The sequence below is a fragment of the Hyposmocoma kahamanoa genome, unplaced genomic scaffold (assembly GCF_003589595.1).
Source record: "Hyposmocoma kahamanoa isolate Upper Pololo Valley unplaced genomic scaffold, ASM358959v1 116, whole genome shotgun sequence".
In the NCBI taxonomy this organism is placed as follows: domain Eukaryota; kingdom Metazoa; phylum Arthropoda; class Insecta; order Lepidoptera; family Cosmopterigidae; genus Hyposmocoma; species Hyposmocoma kahamanoa.
This window is the reverse complement of record NW_020653391.1, coordinates 1,293,149-1,315,505: the sequence shown is the minus strand read 5'-3', so window position 1 is coordinate 1,315,505 and position 22,357 is coordinate 1,293,149. Positions and strand designations below refer to the sequence as shown.

At 34.8% G+C, this 22,357-nt stretch overlaps 2 protein-coding genes across 2 annotated transcripts in view; one reads left to right on the top strand and one right to left on the bottom strand.

Annotated features, from left to right (window-relative positions):
• The first annotated feature begins 791 nt into the window (after window positions 1-791).
• Window positions 792-11,017, top strand: LOC113239814 (stress-associated endoplasmic reticulum protein 2). The gene is made up of 3 exons (XM_026476955.1): window positions 792-827; window positions 5,962-6,074; window positions 9,591-11,017. Exons 2-3 carry the CDS (start codon window positions 5,988-5,990, stop codon window positions 9,696-9,698), a joined length of 195 nt encoding a protein of 64 aa, XP_026332740.1. The 5' UTR covers window positions 792-827; window positions 5,962-5,987; the 3' UTR covers window positions 9,699-11,017.
• Window positions 11,018-14,348: 3,331 nt separating this feature from the next.
• Window positions 14,349-22,357, bottom strand: part of LOC113239870 — a 36,294-nt gene continuing 28,285 nt past the window's right edge. Inside the window, exons 3-4 of the mRNA XM_026477030.1 lie at window positions 19,497-19,719; window positions 14,349-19,300 (exon numbers count right to left, since the gene is read on the bottom strand). Of these exons, the coding sequence (XP_026332815.1) occupies window positions 17,088-19,300; window positions 19,497-19,686 (2,403 nt within the window). The 5' untranslated portion in view covers window positions 19,687-19,719 and the 3' untranslated portion in view covers window positions 14,349-17,087. The remainder of the gene's footprint in view (window positions 19,301-19,496; window positions 19,720-22,357) is intronic.

Below are 22,357 nucleotides of genomic sequence, written 5' to 3'. Positions count from 1 at the left end.
AGTAAATATTGAATACTTATTATGTACCTACGCCAATTAATTTATCATAGCAGACACAAAACAGTCGAGTAATTTGTGTGAATCTGCTTAATGTCCTTTCGTGCCTTTTCAATAGGTATTACTTAGAACCAATATAAACAATTTCTCCTATCATCTCCTTATTATCTGATAACATTGGTAAATGTACAGTTTTGTAACTAACACGAAAATCAAAGAACAAACTCTAAATATATAAATGCATTACTAAACCATATTACGTTAATACAAAATGTAATGTAATGGTCGTTTCAAAAGCAGAAATTGGGTAAATAGTTTTTCACTTTATATTACTTTTTAGTTAGTTACGGAATAGTGTCGCCATCTAGGTACAGTTGCCAATAATACTATGATACTATGCAGTCATTACACAACGTCATAAAAAGTACTTGTTAATTTCATAATTGCGACGTAGTTTTCCCACTCTATACTAGATAGCGCAGTTTAAATGGTAATAATTTATAATGGCAACACTAAACTGACGCGTGTCAACTTCACGCATGCGCATAAACAAATTTGTGTAGCTCGAAAAAAGAGATAATATTGCTTATGTTTAAATCTACACCACCATCTTTTGCGTCAATAGATATATATATTTTTGTTAAAAACTAAGAAAGTGTAGTACAATTTACTTTAGAAATTAAGTAAATACTGAAATAATAAAGCGCGTTGTGACGTTCAAAAGCGTAAACGTGTTGACGTTTTGGCTTTCGTTTCGGCTCACTTTTTACATACGTGTCACGAAATTAGTGCGCGTTCGGCTTCTAAGCCCTTAATTTTAGGCAATAACTGTGAGTATAATATTTTAATACTTAGATATTTCGATTATTAACTCATAAGTGTTCGCTTCAAATATTATCTTCATTATAAAAATTCCAATACTGCTACCGAGCGTAATATCCTCCACGGTTTTAGATTATTACTTCGTTAATTACGCTTATTACACAGTAAAATAAGTTTATAGCCGTGAAAATAACTTGTTAGATGTTGAAATAACATGTAACATCTATAAAATTATTAGTTCAACTGGCCTTGTCTTTGTAGAACTTTCGAAGTTCGACTGCACTTGAGTCAATATTTCATGTTTTTGTGTTAAATTCTGTGTTTCCTGCACGAATACATTTATTTTGCCGTAACCTTGTTGTCTGTATCGATAAGAAGTGTACGATAACTAATAAATATTCCGTTCTTAATTTCTTATCTAAAAATTCGGTAAGTAAGGTGCATTGTGGGTTACACGTACGTAAATACATTTTAGACACGTTTAGGGAAAGTTGTTGTGACGCAGTTTCACGGTACATTGTTGGTTAAATTGATATTCAATTTTGAGGTATGTACTTATAAGACCATATTAACGTCACATCTCTTATTCACACGGCGACGCAAGTACGCTATGTTAAGTATATAATACTTGGTACTTGGTGCAACAGGCTGGAGTTCGCAACTCGACAACAAAGCGCCTATTTTGCCTAATATTGATGTGCTAGGTAACCACACCAATAACCTGGTCTCAAAGTAGGAAATACTATGAGTACCAAATAAGGTCACTGCTAAGTGAAAATACTGCCAGCTTACCTATTTCTGCCGCCAAGCAGTAATGTGAGCATTACTTCATTTCGGGTTTGAAAGGTAATGGTACTGGTAAAATTACAGGCACATGGGACTTGTCAACTTATGTCTCAAGGTGATAGGTGCAGTGGTAGTGCCTCTAAAATCTTTGTTATTTAAAGCTCTGAGTGGCACTGCAACAATTATAGGCAGGCATATTGCTTACCATCAGGTATAATAAAAAAAACTCTAGGCACTACCCAGAACACCCAAGCTGGAACCATTTTAGAAGAGTATGTTTTTGAAATTGGTCTCTTGTGAAACAAACAGAAGACCTTCTTTGTCATCTATTCCTCATACAGCTAACCACTAGGCTACCTATTGTTAAAAAATACAGGATCTCTAAACATTTGCAAGATATATCTTCTGGACCCATCATGCTATTTAAGTGCTCTTGTTGGTATAGCCCTGACCACTTTATTGCCGCTCACTTTGACATTCTTCTTTATTTGTTTCCCTCAATTATAATTTTTATAAATTCTACAGGACATCTTAAGCAGCTACACTACAGCAGTAAACATCTGATTTTTTCCTTTATTCCATAGTGACTCCTATGGTAAAAAGGTTTTTTATTTTATGGAATACAATTGGCCCCTTTTTCAACTCACCCAGAAACTTAGTGTTAAAAACAGCCTATCATTTATATATTTTTCTTTTTGAACAGTTTTTTTAATATAAAGCAATACGAAAATCACAAAACCCCTTAGAGGCAAGTCTAAATAAAAAAAAGTACATTCTTTTACCTCATCCCTAAATAACCAAGTGGCTACTATCAAAACACACAAAGGGCTATAGGGATACATATAAGGGCTTCTACACACTACATTGACGACCTGTGGTCGAGTGGCTTGCACACCGCTGTTCAAGCCACCGCTATATCTGAGGTCCCGGGTTCGACACCCAGTCGGGTCAATGTAGAAACTAACTTTTCTCATTGTCTGTTGGCGTTAGTGGTACCGTCGTTATTTCCGATTTCCATAACACAAGTGCTTTAGTTACTTACTTTGGGATCAGTAGGGCTTGCACTCCAGGGCAACTTGTGCAAGAGCGACATAGAGTGCGAGATTTCTATTCTAGAATAGCAGTATCTCGCGCAAGCCTCGCTAACCCTCCAAAGCAACGTATGTGATATTGACTAATATTAACTCTGAAAAAATTGCTCATTATAACATTTTGCAATTATTGTGATATGTTATTAGGTACATTTTCTAAACTATTAATCATCTATGAAACACCTAAATACTCTGTCATGTTTAGGACTTCATAAGAAAATTATTACGTAATTAACTAATTACCAAAGTATATAAATCAAGACAGTATTATTCAAGGCATTTCGGTTTCAGTCTTTGTTAAACCTTTGTGCAGTACAGTGTTGTCTGTGTATAGCAAACTTTATGCTTAATCTAAAACTCACTAAAATTTAGTCAATAGGTAAGCAAATATAAATAATATGTTATCCTAGAAAGTTAAGAACTTCTTTAGATACTGTTTAAAGGAAGATTTTTTTAGGTTTAGGCAAAATTAATCTTATTTAATTACATGTTGTATTTAAATAAGATTAATTTTATACATTGACTGCCTACTACCGGCCGAATGGTTACCATGCTGATCTGCCACTCAGAGGTTCCGGGTTCAACTCCCGAGCTGGGAGAAATATTTGTATGGCCTATATTTATGTCTCTCGTTAGTTTGGGTGTAATTTGTGGTTGTGTCTGTGGGTTAGAATTATATTCTCAGAACAATGTAATATTTAGTGTAATTAATTTAATTTTACTTTTATAAATTTTTAATCATTTAAATATTATTATTCAAGTGTTTTGATATAGTAATTAGTTTACCCGTATTTGAGATTCATGTAGGAACAATCAACACGTTTTCTCGAACGCAATCATATATTCTAATTCTGTTTAATTTGAATACAAAAGAAGAAATCCCTAATATTAACCTTAACCTCAAACCCCGTGGTACTGTCCTAATAAATATCAATTTTATAACTTCAATACAGACCATGTTTAGTTTTTTTTTAAATGTGCAACAGGCTTTTTATTTTTTTTAATAAAAAAATAAGTGCGCGTTTGTATTCCATCTTACCTGATGGAAAGCGACGATGAGGTCGACGATGAAGCACGTACACCTAAATAATGCCTATTCACTCTCGCCTTGGAAAGTTTCAAATTATAACATTCAGGGAACAAGTCTGCGGGCAGGGAATTCCACTCCATAGCCGTTCGCCATATAAATGTGTAACGCTTCGTGCGAATTCTTGGAATATCCCCACCATAGGGTCGAACCCGAGCTTACGCCTGGTCCCCCGATGATGGAAAGGGGAAGGCGGTATTAATTCGTGCAATTCCCTCGCACACTCTCCGTAATGAACAGATCTTTATTTTTTATCAGCGATTACAGTTCCCCTTGACTAGTTATAATGATAGATTTGTCACTGTTTGCAATCAGTACCGATTACCTAATTATTACGGTTTATGGTTTTTCTGTTGTGGCAATAATGAAGTTTGTTTCATATTCGCCAGGGAAAGCTTTTGAATAAGTATTAAAAAGTAGATAAATACGTATATTTATGGTCAAATAAAAAAAAACGGAATTGGAATTTATTAAAATAAGATAGTTGCAGGCGTTCATAAATCAGAAATTAGAAAGAAATGGCAACATTACGTCACAACAAAGCATCCGTTCTGCACTGATTTAAACTTTTAATATGGACGATATTAGGTGAGATTTCGAAAAACGTATTTAAGATTCAATTTCATCATGTTAGTGACAATAAGATTTTTTTTTAATTACTATAGAAATCACTTATGAGCTCGGGTCGAAAAGTTTGTCTAAAAAATTACGCGGGGACGAGTAGAATGCAGAGCCGAACTAGTGTTGCACCAACTCGATTAGACTATTACAGACAACAGGTTGCTTTTTAACCGACTTCAAGGAAAAAGGAGGTTATAAATCGACTGTGTTTTTTTTATTTTGGTAACGCGATTACTCTGGCATTTGTGAACCGTTTTTGATGATTTTTTTTTTTGTTGGAAAGAGGGTACCTCACTATTGGGCCCATTTAAATTTGAAGAAAATATTCCGGTTTCGCACACTTTCCGGTACCCGATTTCAATAAAACTTGGCAAATAAATTTAACTCCACAAACTTGTGAAGTCGGATTTTTTAAAATAAAAAGTTACAATTATTTAGCAAGATAATTTTGAAATGATAACGTACGCTAAAACAGGAACCCCTATCATTGATACAAAGATAGAACAGACACAAAGAAAAATTCCTTCGGTCCGACTAGACACGACCAGTAGATGTTGCCTCAACGTGGCTACCGCTCTTACCAACGGAGCTCCAGATCTAGGCCGAAGATCTTAGGAATTTCTCTACAGGCATACTGTTGCGTATTATTGTACTGGGCTTAAAATGGGTTTAAACGACTGCCCTTATGATGAGACTTCGGTATTTCGATACCATCAGTATCAATTAACGTAAGTGACATTTTGTCGAAAATTAGTTACATATATCATTGGATTCGGAAGTTCCCGCTCTATCGATTGGTATTATTAAAATTTAGGAATGCCCAGTGGTTTAAAATATAGCATGTACCTTACATTAAAAAAAGATGTTTAGTTGTGCATTACGTTATTAATATTTTAAGTGTAATCCGTCGAGCACGGTGTAAATAAATCTTAAATATTTCACTCATGAAAGAAGAGGAAATTCTAAGAAACTTTACTCGAGGCACAATCAAAATTGAAGCAGACAGTACAAAGTTATAGAAAGATTTAAAAAAAACCTGAAAAATCGTGGTTTGTTCCTTACATTAATTGATACCTCTGGTGTCGACTTGTCTGTTTGTTTCTATGTCACATTTTGTTTTGGTATAATACCAGGATGAGGAGGAGGATGACAGGACGAACAAGTGCGCCTGGTGGTAAGCGATACGCCTGCACATAACAGTTGCAGTTTCATTCACAGCTTTAAATCGCAAAGATTTATATAGGCACCGCCACTGCGCCCGTCACCCTGAGACGTAAGTTGACAAGTCCCATGTGCCTGTTATTTCACCAGCACTCTTACCTTTCTAAATCGGAACGCAGTAATGCTCACATTACTGCTTGTCGGCTGAAATAGTGGCAGTACTTTTCTGTACGAACTTTTTCACAAGAAGCTCTACAGCTATTTAATTAACGTATTTCACAACAACGACGTACAGTTGTAGTGCTTGATTTGACAGTGAAATCCTAGGTTAAATTAGTTTTGTAGAAATATTGCTTTTTATTATCGGTTGTATTGAATTTTATTATTTTATTGCAGGACAAATATATAACTAATCGACAAAAATGGCCCCCAAGCAAAGGATGCGTATTGCCAACGAGATTGCCAGCAAAAACATCACAATGAGAGGCAATGTGCCAAAGTCCACGAAGGTGAGAAAATCAAATAATGATTAAAAAATTTGCATCCGTTCTATTGTTTCTACTAAAACAAAAACAGTTGTTTTTTAATATTTTATTTGTATTGAATATCATGATGTCCTTACTAACATGTTATTTATTTGTTTTTAGTGAAAATACTCCACACTAGTTCGTTATTATTATTTATAGGTCCAGTCAGGTTGAGGTATTTTTTTTAGTTTATTCGATCTTTGTATGAAATTTTTGAATATCTTCGTAGTAAAAACATCATGGTACTCCATTTAATATAGCGATATTTCTATCAACTTTATGGTACCTGGTCGAGTGAAGAAACTTTTATAAGTTCTCACAGATGGCGTTACAGCAAAGAGCCTTTTAAACCTGTTGAAAGATCCGCAACAATCACATAGAGAAATTCATAAAGTCGAGGCAATTTTTCTTTACGTTTGTTCGATCTTTGCATCAATAATAATAACAAACTATTGGACTATTTTTATTGTTCAATAAAATAAATATTCATTGTCTTTCTATATTCTTTATTCTTTTTATGAATATTATGTTAGATTATGTAAATTGCGTAAACTTGTGTCTTAAAGACGTCCTGGTGGCCAGATTTTCAATTGCCCTAACCGCACATTTCTAAAGGACAAAGATTCTGACAATATCGGCGTCATTAACCAAAAACATAATGCCGTATGTCATTAGAGTGTGAAAGTAGCTGAAGTAAACCAATGTAGCGGTTTCTTTTATATATTATTATTTGCAAGAATGTGTCAATATGTACCGTGAAGTTGTGTTACTGACTGTAACTGACGTGTGTGACTGACGACTAAATATTCTATGAGTAATAAATAGTTTAGCAATTTTTATGCATTCTCTTCCATAATAAAAACCACCATCTTACTATTGGTAGTAAAACTTTTTCGTCCTTCAGGACAGGCTATTTGACCATATTGCCAGATCTTGATTGTAATTTTTCTTCAATAGTCAATTTTTTTTGTAATTTTTCTTCAATAGTTCAATTTTCTGACATTTTTTCGCGGGAATTCATTATATTTTTACAGTGGTCATTTTGAAACTTCATTCCTACTATTGGTCACTGAAATGGTAATAACTTTTTTCCGTTGGTTGACAATGATACCACGACCTTACAGCCCAGTTCGATATTGCTCTATCATTATCGCGTATACTGTTTACACTTAGATACATTTTACTATAAATAATATTGATCCAAATAACTATCAACGTGTTTAAATTACTGACTGACATAATACAAATGTGTTATTTATAGCATAATAATTTAAAAAAAAATTGCATTTGGGTTTTTTTGTTATTATTATTTAGTAAATAGACAATACATATCCCTTCATTATGTTTGTTGTGTAATTACACATAATATGAATTATTGACTGAGCACAATCAAATTATACTTATTTTGTTGCTGTTAACATAAACAATCTGTACCTATTTTCACATATAAATTAATTGTCTTTTCACTATTGTTACAAAAGTTATTAATGAATTACCTTATTTTGAAATATTTTCCAAAGGACATTCCGATTTACGCCTCATGTTTTATAAATTATTTATTAATTGAATTTTATTATTAATTATTAATGGTAATTAGAATAAATTCAAAAATATTAATATTAGTACTGCAGTCTTATGTCTGCTTATAATTTTTCATCAGAGGAAATACTGGATCCCAAACTGGTGGCATTAAACAACAAATATACGCATTTAAATCCGAAAAAGTAGTTTAGGTTCTTAACAATTATGTTGTATGGCGTATCGTATTTATATATAAAGAAAATGCCTACTCCAAAACACGTGTTCAATGATATCCAATGCCACAGGTGTTTATCAAATAACAATAATAACATTACATCTACGCAGTGAATTCATATCGAAATTATTCAATTGTTATTGAATCATTTTTAAACAAATTATCAAGGTTTCGTATTGGTACGTTAATAAGAATCGACCGACTTTGTTTTATATAATAATTATGTTGTCTTATTTGTAACCGACTTTAAAGGAGGAGGTTCTCGTTTAACTTTCGTGAACCGATTTCGATAATACTTTTTTTTAAGAGGAGGTACCTCAGTTGTAGTCCCATTGAAATTTGAAGAAAATATTCCACCTCTAAGGGTAGCAAATTAGGGGATGAATCCGGTTCATTGCATTTCACCTACTTTCTGTTAACCGATTTCAGTAAAACTTGGCAAATAGATGTAATTCCTCCGTGGCCGAACGGTTACCATGCCGGACTGCAACGCAGAGGTCCCAAGTTCGATTCCCGGGCCGGGAGAAATATTTGTATGGCGTACATTTATTTCTCTCGTGAGTTTAGGTGTAATTTATGGTTGTCTATGTGTGTGTCTATGGCAACACAGGGTTTCCCCGATTGCGGGCCTAGGTTGAATGTGTGTGTAACTATATTTTTTTAATTCCAGGTCCATTTTTGAAGTCGGAATTTTTTTTTTTGTTGTAAAAACTTACTATTTTATGAAATTTGTCTCGCCCAAAAAATCACTACTGCTTACTAAATATACATCTTAACGCATTAGATATAAGGGTAATATTAAGTTAGAGTTACACAATGGTACCTTTTCTAAATTTGAATTATCGGACGTTTTTCTTGAAACCTGGTAAAAGCAATGCAAACGAAAAACGAACTTTAATCAGTCAAAAGTTCACCTTAAGTGTTTAATCATAAGGTTAATATCGAGTTCTTAGGATTTCGCGATTGTTACATATAGGAAATGAAACTATTTTTCGGATTTAAATCGCGTATATTTGTTTTTCAAACATACCAACGTTTCGAGCCCTTTACAGGTCCCATGGTCACGGTTGCCTGAGGTGGTATAGTCATCAACCAGTTATGTCTAATGTTAATGCTATCGACACTATTTTTTTTTATAATGTCAAGAGACGGGACTAACAAGGGGTGCCCCTGATGGTAAGCTGTCCATAACTGTCACCCTGAGACATAAGTTGACAAGTCCCACGTGCCTGTAATTTCACCAGCACCGGAACACAGTAATGCTGACATTACTGCATGGCGGCAGAAATAGGTAAGGTGGCAGTTTCTCCCTGGACGAACTCTTTCACAAGGAACTCTTCTGCTACTAAATTATTCACTATTGTTACAAAAGTTATTAATTAAATACCTTTTTTTTTTAATTTTGAAACATTCCAATTTACACTAACAAATTTACCGTGAACCGATAAATTGTCGTCACGGTCTAGTGGGCACATCTAGACACGACAGTCGTTGAACGACGAAATAAACGTTCACGACCGTCACGACAGATAGTCGTGATATAGGAACAGGCTAGACACGACAGTCGTCCAACGGTAAATAAAACGTTACGACATAATTGGAACGCGCCCAAAGATCGCACAAACACAAAGAAAAATCCTCATAGACTCGAACCTTCGTCTGTTGCCTCAACGTGGCTAGTAAAAGTATCATAATATTTCGTAAATATATTTATTACAAATTCACGGCTTTTCGTCCCGCAGGAAAAAGATGAGCAGTATCCAGTGGCACCGTGGTTGTTAGCTCTATTCATCTTCGTAGTCTGCGGATCTGCTGTTTTCCAAATCATCCAATCCATCAGGCTTGCCTAAGCAACCGACTGTTACATAGCGGCAACTAACGTGTGGCTTGACATAACTATGTTACAACTTGGCAGCTGTTATCTGATTGACCACTTGTTTAATTTCAATTTTCTGACACGTTTTAAACGTGACAAGTAAAAATGTGACCATTATGTTTTTGACTTGTGACACATTTGAAGCCGGTGTGCGGCTTTTCGCCTTAAAGATTATATTCTAACTGGCAAAAAACTACCAAAAACTATCTCTATGTAGAGAACATGCAGCATCGAGTGGGTTGACAATTGATAGTTGGAATATTATCTCGTTATCATCCAAGATCTCTATCGATCAGTTAAAAAAAACTTAAGTGTTGTAATTACTGGTTTTTGAGAGATTTAAGGTGTGAAAAATGTTTGTGACATCCGGGGAAAATTGTAACATCTTTGACGCAATGTGTTGCCAAATTGTAACAATGTTTTTTTTTATTAAGTTTATGATAAAAACTATTTCAAAATTAATTGAATATGTACATATTTTTTTAAACTATTAGATTACAATACTTTTAAAACTCTGTAGATAACAGTAATATGTCCTTAAAAAAATGTTCATTGTACAGTTTTTATACTTTTTCAAGCCACATTATCCCTTCTAATTCCACATAAAGGTTTGTTTACATCGGTTTTTTTTTATTTCCAATGTAGACAAACCTTGGCTGCGCAGTGATTACAAGAATTTATACAAATCGACTAAAGTTTTTAATGTTTATGCGCAGTAATCCTTCCACATAATCTCACCATTAAATGTACGTACTATATTCTTGTATATTGTAAAATAAAATTGAAAAAAGAATAATGTTTAAGCATTTAGGGTGTCTTCAAACTAGACGCTTACAGAAGCACTACAGTGGCGCCACTGTGCCGCTTCAGCCGCGCCACTACTTATTTTCATGCAAAATTTAAAGCGCAGTTGCATCGCCACTCGTGATACACGTGCGCCAGTGTGATGCGCGTTCACAATTATACACATTAAAGTTAGCGACCTACTATAGACTGCTCTCTTTCGCACTACTTCATAAAAATGACAAGGTCATAAGATGGTAAATGGGAGGAGGAGGAAACAACACGCGTCCGCTCCGCACAGTTGTGAAAGCCAATTAATTTGCTAACAACCAATCACGTGGGGCAGTCTTTTATCAGTACTAAGTCCCTAACTTAAATAAGGTGTAGTAAACTAAAATTACTGACGCGCGGCTGCCGCGCAACAGTGGCGCCACTGCAGCTTTCTATAAGCGTGTAATTTGAAGACGCCTATAGACTTGTAATCGTTGAATTTTTTTCTTATCCATTCCTGTAGATTTTTATCGGAGACCAGCGTCGCACAAAGCATGGTTTTGTTTTAGCAAAATTATGTTCATCTGTTCTTATTGATTTTAAGTGCAATTTTATATTGAATTTGAATTGAATAATAGATTGAACTAATTAAATTATTATCAGCAACCTCGTGGACAAAATTTGTCGGTTCTTATTTTAATTAAAAATGTAATTTATTTGATTAAAAACAGTATATTTGGTATATTAGTTATGCGTTTTATTTTATTATTCCTCATCGCAAACGAAATTCGCAAAGCTCGATTTATATTGCCGCGGAATAGGAGCGAATCTTTGTAACCATAGCATAATGGAAACTCTAGCAGCTACCACATCGTATCTTACTATGTATGTATATATACAATTCGTAACAATCCGTTACGCTGTACTGTAAATTTGAACCTTACTGCATGGATCTAAAGCTTTTTATAACCGGCTGAAACCGATTCCTCTTGAGTCGTAAAAGATTAATGGTAATCATCGTTCTATGTAATAGCCTTTCCTCATGCTCCTACTGGGAGCTCCCTCTATTGGTAGGAACACGAGCTCTAATGAATCCTTATGCTCCTACCGGTAATACCAAAAGGATTAGTAATCTTGTGCTCCAAGTAATAATAATAATTCACTTAGGGTCCTAATTGAAAATCAGTGCTGGTAACGCATTGCGTTTTCCAGCAAATACTGAAGTTTGTGACCCTTTTGTTACCGCGGCTGGCACCACATAAAGTATCTCTATATTTAGTGAATAGTTTATGTTTTAATTTAATCATTTTTTTTATATATTTTTAACAACAAAGAAAAAAAACAAAAAAGTTCTGTTGTCTTTCGTTTTCTTTTTTTTTCTTTTGTGGTATATAAATGTTTTTTCCTTCTTTCTTTCTTTCTAATTTTTATTTATTTCAGTCCGTCGTAGGCCATAGTAGAAAAATACAATTCATAATTTTAAAACATCCAATGAGTTGAAATAAGAATTAAGGGTTAAACAATAAATTAATAAAAATCAAAATTTAAGTTGTAAAATTAAAAAAATAGAGATTAGAAAAATTGCAAAGTAAAATTAAAAGTCTAGAAATTTACATTTTCATTACCAATTGGGCTACGCCTATCGTTTGCTCTATCCAGCATAGTAATATACTGTCACTTATATATATATATTTATAAAATTGATATTCTATCACTGAACTTGTATGTATTTTTCAGTGTAGATACTATTGCATCATGTTATTAGCTTCTACACAGTGAACTAATACTAACAGCAGTTTTAAACGTTATTCAAATGAGTTTTTGGAAATAAAATTAGATAATTTTCATTTTGGTTCAATATATAATAAATGTATTTTTTATTCTACTTGACTGTACCTATTTATTAGATACACCGTCACGATAGGAGCAAAAGAACATACTAATCCTCGTGCTGCTACCAGTAGGAGCATGTGGAAACGGTCTTATTTAAGGGTCGTATTCTAGAACTCTACTCAATGCTCAAGTCAGGATTTGAGTATGGTTTAAAGCACTCGAAATCATACTCAAGTACCTGCTATTAGGGTCGTATTTCCAGTGCTTGTGTCTCCATTGCAACCCTGACTTGAGCATTGAGTAGAGTTCTAGAATACGACCCTAAGAGTCAGACTTATTGGTGTAACCTCCTCTACTTCTCAGGTTTCACAGCCAGCTACTTGATTTATTTGTTCACTGTTATGTCATTCTGGGTCTCTTTGTAATAATGTTGTAAAAAACGCAATTCGCGTCGCTTCGGTTCTAACTATGCAACTCACTACCGACCAACTACCGAGTTAATGCGTTTAGTAAGTGATATGAACAGCTGATTCGTTTCCTCGTCGGCTTGTTCGGTAAGACGCATCTCTGCCCTTGCTATCAAAGGACCCTTCCTTTAATACAGGATGTTAACAATCAGTCTATTTCGCACTCCCATCTCAATTGCAAATTGAACGGTGCAATAATTTTATTAACTCTCCTTTATGGAATCAACTGTATGTACCTACTGAATGAACGCTTCGAAATCTGTGAAACTGTAATTTTGTGCTATTATTTAAAATGAAAGTCCAATAATCTTAATTTCATAGGTACGCAAATAGGTAACACTTGAAATCGTCGTACTGATTAAACTCGACTGCTCATTCGTAAGACAGATTTCCATGAGAAGAATGAACAAGAAACTCGAGGGGTTGCTCTTTGTAAATATACATTTGAATGCATTCATCATTACAATATTTAATTTAAACATCTTAGATCGAGACTACCTGCAAGAACTAAACGGGTAAACCCATGGATTTTTGTCATCCAAGTACGCAGAAGCTGTATCGAATGTTAGGTTCACAGAACAACTTGATTTTTCGCTTATCAAAGTGATCCCCATTTAACACCTCTGTGGCCGAAGAGTTGCCATGCTGGTCTGCCATGTAGAAATCCCGGGTCGGGAGAAATAATTGTATGGCCTACATTTATTTGTCTCGTGAGTTTGGTTGTCTATGTGTGTGCCTGTCATGGTTTCCCTAGTGCGGGATTATGTGTATGTGCATTTAAAAATCTTCTATTATTTCCTCACATTGTTTGAGAAAAATTACTATATAAGCCTCGGCAGGAACGGGAATTGCTTATCTCGTAATGTAACTTGTCCAGTTCCGGCGATCCCTTATTTCCCGACCTCTGCAATAATGTACTATATTTGATAATAATATGTTAGTTTTTATTTCAATACGCGTTTAAAATTTTACCGTTGGCACGCTATACGTCTCCTGAACTGATAAGCTTTACCTCAAAGGTTGTCTGGAAGAGATCGCCCTTAGTGATAAGACGGCCTTTGCTCACAAAAGTTCTAAGTTGTCTATGTACTTGTTTTTGTTGTTGTGTGCGAGCAATAAAGTGTGTAATCGAACGATTTGACGTTTTTAAAGCACTTTAAATGGCGTCGCTTAATCCAATGGCACCATTCCTAAATCACGAGAACCACAGCACTTAACTTAGATCTGATTGCACTAACAAAAGCCGTGATTTAGTTGTTTTAAAAAAATACATAAAAAACTAGATGTAATCGTTACGCAGTTTCAAAATAAATGCCTCGAATTATTTAAAATTGCATATATTCATGTCATCCTTCTAACATTACGATTAGGTACATTTACTGAGAGCATCACTTACATTATATACGATCAATGTACATTGCTACAATTATATGGTACACCAATTTACATACATTGTCATGTGATATGTGGTACTTACTTTATATTAAAAGAAACCTTATGTTGGAGCACCTAATTTAATATTAATATAGCACCAATTTTTACATATAATAGTTGTTTTAAATATATATATAATAGGATTATTGTTGATACAAAGATACACAGACAAATAAATCTAGGGTCTGCGGACTAAAGCGCCAATATCATTCATTTAAATTATTACATCTACCGACTAAAGCATATGAATCTAATTCATTTGTAGCTAAAATTCTATTGGCGTATTTTTCGAATTTATCATTCTCTTCACATATTCCAATATCATAAATAACACAAAATTATTTAATTATATTTCACAAAATGGAGCACTTTTGTGATGTGCACATTTTTAGTCCGCCGACACTAGAAATATTTCTTCGCTCTTGCGACTTTCTCTAAGTGCTTGTTGCTGATCTTTGTATAAAAAATATACGAATATTATGGTAATAAAATCATTATTTTCAATAAAATGAAATAAAACGATGATATTAAAGTTTGAAATGAAACTATTAGGGTGCATTCAAATTAGACCCTTATAGAAGCACTGCAGTGGCGCCACTGTAGCACTGCAGCCGCGCCACTATTATTTTTCATGGCGGCACTTCATGGTTACTTGTATTGGCTATTGGGTGTTTGATGTACTTGGAAAAATCTAGGAGCGGTGGACTTAAAGCACGTGATCAAAAAAGTGCTTCATTTTTTAATATATAACGATTTTTTGTATTGTTTTTAATCTTGGAAGATGTGAAGAGAATGAAAAATTTGAAAAAGACGCCACTAGAATTTAAGTTACAAATTAATGAAGTAACAATTTAATTTGACTCATTAGTCGTAGATGTATTAATTCAAATTAATGATGTTATTTTTTTACTTATTATGTGCTTCCGCTGACCCTAGATTTGACGTATGGACAAATATGTTGATACTGACCAATATGACCGTCCACACATGGAGCCAAATAAGGAGTTAAAATAATGAATATGACTATAGTGTGGACGGTTTACTAGCTTATTTGCCTATTTGACTCCTTTGATGTATATCGAGAAACCGACCAGCGCGCGGTTTGGCGTTTGCTGTATTTGTCGAATAGGCAAACAAGGCAAATACTTTGTCACACATGCTATCTACACATGGTGGTTATTTGCCAAAGATATCAAATACACAAATACAAATAGCCATGTCAGGTGCCACCATCATACAATATTTAGAAGCGCAGTTGCAGCACCACAGCCGTGACACACGCACTTTTTCACTCACAGTTGGTGAAGTAAAAATTACTGAAGCGCTACAGATGTGCGCCTGTCGCGCTACTGCAGCGCTTCTACAATCGTCTAATTTAAATGTCATCTTATCCAATGCTTTTTTTGAATTCACAATTTTTTTATACATATATTTTTGAGGAATACATAAAGTCAATAGCACATCAACCTTGACACTTTTGACATTGGACTGTTCTTATTACAAGCGGCATAGAATCGCATTTAAGTCTTAAGTGTCACGGTTAACTGCTGTTGACCATGTATATTTTGATTTTTAGTAACTATTTTGCATTTTTCATATAATTGTGTAATTAAACGATATAATGTGGTTCATATTGAAAAATAATAATAGTAAAATCATGAACAGTCAAGAGAACTTGGAGCTTGACACTTAAGATTTAAATGAAAGTAAATTTTATTTAATAAATCAGATACCTATTAAAAAGAAGATCATAAAATTACTACCAGCCCTAATATACTTCGTTAATACGTACGATATGGACAATTCAAAGTACAAAGTGTCAAGCATGACGCACCCTTGACTGTACTAAGGTACCTACTATAAAATTTAAAGTCATTCGACATCCAATCGACCACAATTTCTAAAAATAATTTTACATAATTATCTTAGGTGCCATAACAACTAAAAAAAATGTGCGGTATTCGTGGTACATTTGTGTCAATTTTATTAACACAATAAAAAACATCTAACATTGTAAGTAATTAGTTGTTACAAAAAAAACCGCAACTATATGCCCGTTCTTATTTCTAGTTTAAGCTGTCTTTAAAATCACATATGAGTAACTACCTTTTCCCTGTAGACCTACCGATTGGTTCTACTAGTAGGACCACTGGCAAAATGGATATTTACTGATTATTTAGCTTTAAAATTGAGTGAGAGAGATCGACGATTTATTCAAAAACATACACCATGTAGATTATTGTCATTGACGGTAGATCTTAGTGGTAATATAAACAAAAATACGACTATGAAACACTTTATGCGATTACACTGTATAAGTACATAGAAAATCTTAATTGAACATGAGAGAAGGCTCTTTACAGCAACTAGTATATCTGCAGACTACTATAAAAAGGCACCAGGAACTAGCATTACAAGGATCTTTAAAAAAATACTTATAAAAAAAATTTGCAAATGTCACTCAAAATTGATTACAATTTTTTTTTTACAAAATAACCTCGTGAGTTTGTTCTTCCGTGTAGTTCTACTACACTTTTTGCAGCGCCCTATATTATCTTATACCCTTTTCATTTACAATAAATACATATCTGTATAAAATAGAGAGATATTTATGTTGACCACTTTTTACAAATTCAAGGATGTTCAACTATTTTCTAAATTAGTCTCAATCAGCATCTAATTATACCAGATATGTTTATTCACATTTCAAAGTCGTAAATATTCGTCGACCAACAAGTGTGTAAAGATTGATAGGAATATTCAATTGCTTATCAGAGCATTTGTCGATACCACTTTTAAGTATCTGACCGTATTCTCTGTAAGTAAGAAGAATTGTTAGATTACCCAATACTAACCTATTTCAACGTATCGTAAATGGCTTCGTTGGGATATGTACCATTTAGATGGATACTGTTACTAAAACTTAAATCACTATCTTTACTTAATTGGACAGGAGTCCGTTCTAAACTTTGACTGTTATTCTCCACAGGATAGTCGTCCATATTACTCGTTATCTCTAATCTTATAGCATGGTTTTTCTGTTCACAGTGATCAACACCTTTATCGCGTTCCCAAGAATCTATGGCTATGGAAACATCGTTTTTACTTCCAAAATCATCTAATTCACTAGATGTTATACTTGAATTGTCCAAATCGAAGTCTGTCGTCTTTTCTATGACGACAACTTCAATATGTCTGAAAGGATTCTCTTGATTTTCAATCATCTGCCGGGCTCTCTCATCGTTTCGGATTATTACTTCTTTTTTCACGTTGCATATTACCGGGTCGTTAGCTAAGACATCTACACTGCTGTCGTAAGTTTCTTCGTCACTGGTCTTGTTTCCAGAAGTGCATATTTCAGCATAGATGTTGTCCGAGCTGGCGTCCGAGTCTATCTTTTCTTCCTCAACTTCTACAGCATCAGCTACTTGTCCATAAGGTAAATCTTCTATAACAGGCAGTTTTCGCTTCTGTATTGATGAAATAGATCTTCTTAATTTTACTTGAGTATGAGGTTCTTCTTCAGATATATCAACGGCTGTCAATTCATCTTCAAGTTCAGATTTAGGTGTGGGTGCTCTTGGTTTATCAATTTTCTTCCTAAAGTTAAATTTGTCTCCATCACTGGACCTTTCGGTTTTTGTTGGCATGCTGTTGCTATTGCCCTCTTTCCCTTTTTCCAGTTTTTTAGGATGAAGGAGGTTAGAAGTAGACTTACTGAGTACTCTTTTCGTTTTGACATGAAACTCGGAACATAACTTCTCTGTTATGAATGAATGCTGTTTGTAATTAATTTCAAAATCATTGTCGTTGTATAAAGAGCCCACTCCAAACATATTTATCTCTTCACAGCTCTGTATTTGATTATAGGATTCCGAGTTCACCATGGCCTTTTCTGGTATTAGATCTGGCTGTATCCTTTGTCGTCTTTCAAGGTTGGAGGATGATTTTGTCGCTGCGGATTTCTTCAACATGTTCTCATCAAGAGATTTGAGTTTTCTTCCGGAACTTGTATCGCTTTCCATTGAACCGCAATAATTAATCTGATCAACACTGAGATTCTTTCTTTCGTGCTTCATGTTAATGCCACTGTCTTCCGTGTATGGACTGTCAGGCATTCCAGTTTGAACAGAGACGGATTTCGTCAATACTGGTTTTTTAGGGTTAGAACTACAATGACTATTTCCCATATCAGAAGAAGATGTAGTAAGAGACTTGTAAGAGTGACTTTTCTCTGCCGTGCCATTCTCGTTCTTTCTCAAACCACCAAACCTATCTTCAATAAGTTTAGCCATATCTTGGTACCTTTCAATAGAACTGTGTTTTTCTCCTAATGGATCGAATGGATCTTTTCTATCTCTGTATTTACCACTATTTTCTATCGCAGTTATTTTATCGTCGGTCAGCTTTTCCGTGCTCTTCATTAACTTCAAATTCTTGAACCATTTGGTCTTTTTCTGCCCGGAGTCTTCTCTAAAAACATGCATTTTTTCATTCGAAAATGTTTCTTGTTCAACTTTGCCTTCGCTTTTATCTTCTTTACCTTCATCATCGCTATAAACATCATAGTTCATGTGCTCGAGTTCGTTTTTGCTTAAAAAAATTATCGATCCTTCAGTTTCATCCGGTATGTCTTTTAGGACCTTCTCGCTTTTGCCGAAAAGCCTTGATGTATCGATTTTTAATCCCTGTAATGTGAATTTGCGTTCTTTCTCGAACTTGACTGGTTCGTGATCTTCCTTGATGAGGTCTTCGGCTGTTTTCGCTTTGCCGACGGCCGTGGTGTGAGCGTAAGAGATCTGCCTGATCCAGTTGTCAACATTGAGTTGACAGAAGGTTAGTGCTTTCTGGAGGCGGGCGGAGAGGAACATCCTTTTCTCGGACTCAAAGCCTAGTTGCGTGCGGCGGATTTTAATGGAACTGTTGAGTGAGAGGAGCTGGAGTGCCTCCTTGGCGTGGCAACGAGGATCCACTTGTTTAGTGGGGCTGGTGGACATGACCCCGTATTCCGGCAGAGTACACATCACTAACACTGGCTCTGTCATGGCCGCCCGCAGCAGAAGGTCATCTGGAAATTAAATAAATGGCTGTGAATTCATTCTTTAGTACAATTTTGAGATATTGAGTAAAACAATCGGTCTATTATCTCATTATGAGACAAAACATAAGGCAAAAATTCTTTTGTCAGATGCTCGCGATTTTTTTACTTTACAGACATCGAGACAGTCAGACGAACTTTATTACATAATAACAAATGTTATTACCTCCAACATCATGCGCCATTTCAATAGGAACGGTGCCGGCCAACAGTCGAACCCTGGTGGGAAGGCGCCACAAGCTCAGCAGGTGTGGTAATCGATGCGCGCGTGCCGCTGCGTCAGGGGGTGCGGTGGGTGGCGCCTCTCCCACCTCCCATTCCGCCGGTGACAGTTCTTCGGGACAGACTTCGTACATTTCGCCTTTTGTGTTTATCGGGACAAACAGCTCCTGGAAAAACAAAGAATATCTGGCATTCGTTTTTGAAGACTGAAACATCTATTAGACACTAAGACTTAGATAAAATGGTACTCGCTAAAATATAATTATCACGAATTACTGATTAGTTATTTTCCAGATAATGTCACGTGAAGACGGATTTAAATCGCGAAAATAAAAAGAAGTCATATCATGGTACGCAACCTGTCATAGTGTTAATCATTTAGGAAACATCGTTATAATTTTTAAAATATGTTTATATTTTTCTCGTTTCATGCTGTATATACGTAAAAGGTCACCAGCATTAGGTATCTTAAGTTAAATCCGCCATAAAATTGTACCATTAGGATAAACTTCATTTTAAATTTGAATTTGAATGCAATCGCAAACGTTCCTGGATAAGTCAATCTATAAATTAGGTACTTTTAAAACGTCTTAAATCACGGTGAGGTGGGGAGGGTCACAACTCGCGTTCCGCAATGTGCGCGCTCGAAAATAATAATTTGACACACCATCGTCGACAAGCGCCCGAAGGTGACTGACGGGGCAGCGTTCGGTGTGGCGTGTCGTTTTACCGCTAAGCTATTGCAAATTTTGGAATAAATATGAATTCAATAACTATAGGGCTTCAGTTGAAAACCAAAATTTAGCATGTTCTTAAAGAGAAATATCTATATCCATATAAAAATGGGCAAAGTTATCTTTATTTGTTAGATATTTTATTCTTAAATTATTTGTTGCAGATTTTTATTTCAGCCTGTTCAGTAAAGTACAGTTCAGTAAATAAAGTACATCTTATCTACAAAGTAGCACGTTCTTTAGATAATATCCTAGTGTATCGTATATTTTTTATAATAAGTACCGTTATTTATTAGTGAATATCATTTGATATAGCAAAACATTTATTCCTGCTTCTCCTCGGCTGACTTTAGAATAATCATCGTCTACCCATTATTCTGGGTTTTATTTTTTTCTAAGAAAAGAGTTTAGCCCATTGTTTTCCAAGCTGGCCCGGTGCGGGTTGGAAATCTCTCATAATTTTCAAGTTATAAACCGACTTCGATCTGTTAGTTCCGTCACGATTGTTTCCTTCGCCATTAAATAAGCGCCTGTAAATAAGACGCTTGTCAGTAGCGCTTCAGCAATTTTTGCCTCACTAATAGTGACTGCAAAAGCGGCTTGCTTATGTTATGGAAAATATATTAGATTTTCTATACCATACTATCACGTCAGAGCCTAAAATTCGAAAAAAAGCGCCATTTTCTTAACTGACGAACACGAGTTAAATCAATACATAACGCACACACTCTCGCACAAACGCACACGTAAAAATTGTATACACAACGCGACACAGGGTTTCCCTAGTGCGGGGCTATGTTGAGTGTGTGTGTGTTATTATTTGTTATTATTTTATACCGAAGTATTGTTTTACTTTTCGATTAAATTATTTAAAAAATAATATTATTTGTGTTGTGGCAGTACATTTAGGGTCGTATTCCAGACCTCTACTCAATGCTGAGAACTTGAGTGTGATTTTAAGCACTGGATATACGACCCTAATGGCAAGGACTTGAGTATGATTTCTAGTGCTTTAAATCATACTCAAGTCCTGACTTGAGCATTGAATTGAGTAGAGTTCTGGAATACGACCCTTAGACGCCTTAGCCTGTTCTGAAGGACGAAAATTTTACTACTAAATTTTCGTGTACACAAGCTTATAGCCGCTCATCATTTTTAAGCAAAGATAGTTTGTGTAACAAAAGCTGTAGTTATTAAATGCTTTTTACCGTCTGCGCTTTTTTTAGGATATTTCATTGGGTGTCAGTATATGTATATTCAATAAAATGTTAATAGTGGCGCCACTGCGGCGTTGCATGCGTTTTTAAATATTGTATCATTATTAGTAGTGGCGCGATTACAACGCTACAGTGGTCCCACTGCAACGCTTCTATAAGCCCTTAGAAGACTGAAGACGCCCTTAGCGAGAGGTATTTACCAAGTTACTACTTACTAAAACAATAAAGATATGCGTAAGTTATAAATGGGATAATATTATTTAATCCTCAAAGATATAATAATTGATTTATTGTAACTATGAACTTTTTTAATAAACGATATTTTTTTAGTTTGACTATATATAATATTAATTGTTCCATCTACATTAGTTAATCTACGAATAATATGTTTAAGGATACTAAATTAATATTTGGTATTCAAAAATAATATTTGATCGTTTTTTTTTATTATAGGCCTTTTCTTTTGACGATTGATGACATTTATAACCAGTATAACTTTTGATATTGATCTAATAAATCTTGGTTTCTTGGTTGCGCCCTCCATTTCAGTTCAGTTAGGATACAATATGAAAAAGCAGCAAGAGCCGAGCGAGCGATACGAGTGTGCTGCGGCAGCGGCCGGCGAGTGCTAGAAGCAAATTTGCTTGCGTTTCTGAACATGTTTTCAGGTCAAATTATATTAAAATTAACATAATATTAGTATATTAATATAATCAAAATTTACTTATTCTTAAAAATAAAACCAGAGGTACACTTTGAATCTTAACGATTTAATATAACATTTACTATTAAGCGAAAAAAGGAACCAATGTCCTCAGGAATGTGTCTCATCAAAGCTTGCCAGTTCAACATCC

Coding starts and splice junctions, on each gene's coding strand:
- LOC113239814 (XM_026476955.1), top strand. CDS start 5,988: ATGGCCCCCAAGCAAAGGATGCGTATTGCCAACGAGATTGCCAGCAAA. Junction 6,075..9,590: donor ATGTGCCAAAGTCCACGAAG/GTGAGAAAATCA, acceptor TTCGTCCCGCAG/GAAAAAGATGAGCAGTATCC.